This window comes from Ovis aries, chromosome 15 (assembly GCF_016772045.2).
Source record: "Ovis aries strain OAR_USU_Benz2616 breed Rambouillet chromosome 15, ARS-UI_Ramb_v3.0, whole genome shotgun sequence".
Classification (NCBI taxonomy): domain Eukaryota; kingdom Metazoa; phylum Chordata; class Mammalia; order Artiodactyla; family Bovidae; genus Ovis; species Ovis aries.
The window spans coordinates 78,380,407-78,384,833 of NC_056068.1; the positions used below are offsets into that span (position 1 = coordinate 78,380,407).

A 4,427-nucleotide genomic window follows, 5' to 3' on the forward strand; every position below is an offset into this window, starting at 1 on the left:
ATTCCCTGGGCTTGCAAAGAGTCAGGCTTGACTGAGTCACTTTCATTTCAAAGCGCTGTTTTACTAATAAATATATTAGTGTTTTATATGTACATATAGTTAAATATATATATATGTGTATATATATATATATATATATATATATATATATATATATATAGAGAGAGAGAGAGAGAGAGGGAGACCCGGATTCAATCCGTGGGTTGAGAAGAGAATGGCTACCCACTCCAGTATTCTTTCTTGGAGAATGCCAAGGACAGAGGAGACTGGTGGGCAACAGTCCCCGAGCTCGCAAAGAGTTGGGTACAACTGTAAGACTAAACACAGCACAACAAACACATATATAAATATAAATACATACATCTGCCTACGATGTGGGAGACCCAGGTTCAATCCCTGAGTTGGGAAGATCCTCTGGAGAAGAAAATGGCAACCCACTCCAATACTCTTGCCTGGAAAAATCCCATGGATGGGAGAACATGGTAGGCTATAGTCCATGGGGTCGCAAAGAGTCAGACACAACTGAGCCACACTTCAATTTTATATATAGACTTATATAAAGGCATTCCAGAACATTAAATGAACAAAAAACATTCCAGAACAATAAATGATTGTGTTATTCCACATTTTACATTTTATCTTTTCTATGCATATATATATATTTTTATATGTGAATGGTTATAATAAATAGTTAAATATTCTGTATAGAAATTTATATAACAACAGATGTAGCTAAAAAGCCCCATGTAATATATAACATCTTTTAACTGCTCCATTTAGACAAGGCCTCATTTTCTATGTTCTGAGTCTCACCCTTGTGTGATTTCACTGAGGGTCTCTCTCTGTGATGCTTATAAGGAAGTGTCATAAGAGGCCAGAGATTTATGCACCTTAAAGAGATTCATGGCATCTTTGGAGGTCAGGACTCCATCTCACAGCTTTGCTTTTATCTGGCTACATCATAGTGCTTTTATAGATTAACAATGGAGATAATAGTACAGCTGACTAAAGATCTTCTTGTAATTTACTCCTTTAAAAATGAAGACTTTTAAAGAATGATTAAGTTTAATTTTGTGAATTCCTTATATTTTCCATCAGTATCCCTCAAGCTAGTATCACTTTCTCATAGAGGCAGGCACTTGGAGACAGAATTAGATTTTTGAGAGCCAAAATGAATTTTCATATATTTGTTTATGGAGTAAAATTATAACTAGCACTAAATGAAAAAAAAAAAAACATTCTAATCAAGCTTGGTTTGGCAAAATAATTTATTTTTCCAAGGACAGAAGCCTATATATATTTCTTTGAGTCTTTAATATTAAACACCAGATTCTCCTGTGTACATTCTAATCCCCGCATCTGTTTTACTTACAGATTTCAAGATTAAGGAATTAAATGGCTGCAAAGAATTTTACGGTTGTTACTGAATTTATTCTTTTGGGACTGACAGACAATGCTGAGCTGAAAGTTATTCTTTTTGTATTGTTCCTGGTGATTTATGTTATTACTTTGGTGGGGAATCTGGGCATGATCTTCTTAATCCAAATCGCCCCCAAGCTCCACACACCCATGTACTTTTTCCTCAGCTGCCTTTCATTTGTGGATACCTGTTATTCATCTGTTATTGCACCAAAATTGCTGATCAGCTTCCTAGTTGTGAGGCAAACCATCTCCTTCTCTGCATGCATAGTGCAGCATTTGTTTTTCGGGGTGTTCATCACCACAGAAGGCTTCTTGCTGTCTGTGATGGCTTATGACCGTTATGTGGCCATTGTCAACCCTTTGCTTTACGCTGCAGCCATGTCTAAGAGGAAGTCTGTGGGACTGGTCACTGGATCACTCGTTGGTGGAATGGTCAACTCACTGACCCACACCATAAGCTTTGGGAGATTGTCTTTCTGCAGGTCCAATGTCATCAGGCACTTCTTCTGTGATGTCCCCCCACTGCTGAAGTTGTCATGTTCTGATACCTCCATGAACGAGCTGTTGCTCCTAACCTTCTCTGGAGTCATTGCCGTGGCCACCTTCTTGATTGTGATCATTTCCTACACCTTCGTTGCTGTTGCTATCCTGAGGATCCGCTCAGCAGCAGGCAGACAGAAAGCCTTCTCCACCTGTGCCTCTCACCTGACCGCTGTGACCATATTCTACAGCACCTTGAGTTTTAATTACATTCAGCCAAGTTCCCAGTATTCTGTAGAACAAGAGAAGGTGGTTTCAGTGTTCTATACACTGGTGATTCCCATGTTAAACCCACTGATTTACAGTCTGAGAAACAAAGAGGTAAAGGGTGCTGTGAGAAGGGTCATAGAAATAAAACATTTGTCATGCTAATTTCACATTATTTAGCCCTATAGCAGTCAGTCAGTCAATTCTTCCCTTACCAACATCCACACAAATTCAATGAATTCTAGAACTTCTAAGTATAGGACAAATAATTTCATTCTATATAGTCCTTTTCACATGAGAAGCTGAGACTAAAAATCAGAAGTGATTTTATACATGTCAATTTTTAAAAAGTCAAACTAAAAACTCAGGTTATTAATATCTGTATTAATCATTTTTAATAAAATGATTTTAATAAATTTATTTTATCAATTCATAGAATTACATGTATCTTCTCTGAAATTCAGAAAATAAAGTTTGTGGATGTGTGTATACTATTGGAGATATAAAGAATTAAATATTTTTATAAAATACTTACATGTATTGACTCAGAAAATTAAGATAATTTTATACATGGCACTTTATTTTCCTCTTAAAGATTATATTAAAATTTTAAATATTGGTAAATCCCTATATTAGCAAAAAAGGAGACTATGATTCCAAATGAGATTTTCTAACTAGTAGTGATTTTCTTACTTTTCTTCTTGTTCTTGGACATCCATGACCTCAACAAAAAAGTTGAGTTGTTGGAAAATGACACTGTTGTAATTTTCAGTTTGCAGTAATGTTCTCTTCCTAAAAAAAAAGCCCAGTATAAAGATAGATACATATTTGGAATTTGAGAGTAGATATAATTCAGCACCCTTTCAGCACCCTTCCCATTCAACTCTGATTCTTAGAATCTACTTCATATTCTTCCAAGATTAAAAAAAAAAAGAAAGAAAGAAAGAAAGAAAAATCTCTAGCAATTTTAAAATCACATGATGGGTGTTACTGCTGGATGAGAGTTTCTATTCTGTAATGATGGTTTACTTGATCATGTAACTTCAAAACTCCCCATCATTTTAGAAATGATTATCTGTTACCAAAGGTCCTGTGAATAATATTGTAATAAATTTTGAAAATAAAAATTAGTTATACTATGGACAGTTTTCTGTATTTTTAGAGTCTTTATTAACTACTGATACCAGAAAGACACAGATTGGGATTTTTAAAACAAATGAGAAAATGTTTAAAATAGTTAAACAAGCTTACATTCACTAGTTCATATCTGACAATGAAGACATTGTCAATGTGCTAGCAAGGATGACAGGATTTAAAGCAGGAAAAGCAATTTTTACCTTTCCTATGAAAAATAATAACAAAATATTGTAAAAGTAGTTGTCTTTGCACATACATTTTGCAAGGCGCATGCCATCCTTCCAATATCAGGGTCTTTTAAAATGAGTCAGCTCTTCACATCTGGATTGATTTCCTTTAGGATCCACTGGTTGGATCTCCTTGCTATCCAAGGAACACTCAAGAGTCTTTTCCAGCACCACATTTCAAAAGGGTCAGTTATTCAGCACCCAGCCTTCTTTATGGTCCAACTCTCACATCTTTACATGATTACTGGAAAAACTGTAACTTTGACTATATGGACGTTTGTTGGCAAAGTAATGTCTCTGCTTTTTCTTTTTTATTTTTGTTCATATTTCATTTTTATTTTTAATATAAATTTACTTATTTTAATTGGAGGCTAATTACTTTACAATATTGTATTGGTTTTGCCATACAACTACATGCTTGTTCATATGCTGTCTAGGTTGGCACAGATTTTCTTTCAAGGGTCAAGTGTCTTTTAATTTGGTGGCTGCAGTCCCATACCACAGTGATTTTGGAGCCCAAGAAAAACAAATCTGCCACTGTTTCTACTTTTTGCCAAATCTATTTGCCATGGAGTGATGATATCGGACCCCAACTTCTTGTTAGTTGCATCTATCAGAAATATATTCTCCTATCAAGGTTTGTCTTGTCTTAATTTCCTCTTCTGACAACCGGTGAAAGTTGAACAATCGCTCAGTCATGTCTGACTCTTTACGATCCCATGGGCGATACAGTCTATGGAATTCTCCAGGCCAGATTACTGGAGTGCATAGACTTTCCCTTCTCCAGGGGATCTTCCTGACCCAGGAATGGAACCAGGGTCTCTTGCACTGAAGAAGGATTCTTTACCAACTGAGCTATGAGGGAAGCCCATTTTGACAACAAAAACATGTAGA

At 35.7% G+C, this 4,427-nt stretch overlaps 1 protein-coding gene across 1 annotated transcript; it reads left to right on the plus strand.

Annotated features, from left to right (window-relative positions):
* The first annotated feature begins 1,395 nt into the window (after positions 1 to 1,395).
* On the plus strand, positions 1,396 to 2,334 carry LOC101111227 (olfactory receptor 5J3). The gene has a single exon (XM_004016781.3). The coding sequence runs from the start codon at positions 1,396 to 1,398 to the stop codon at positions 2,332 to 2,334; it is 939 nt and encodes a 312-aa protein (XP_004016830.3).
* The last annotated feature ends 2,093 nt before the right edge of the window (positions 2,335 to 4,427 follow it).

Excerpts from the sequence above, each read along its gene's own strand:
- LOC101111227 (XM_004016781.3), top strand. The coding sequence starts at position 1,396 with ATGGCTGCAAAGAATTTTACGGTTGTTACTGAATTTATTCTTTTGGGA.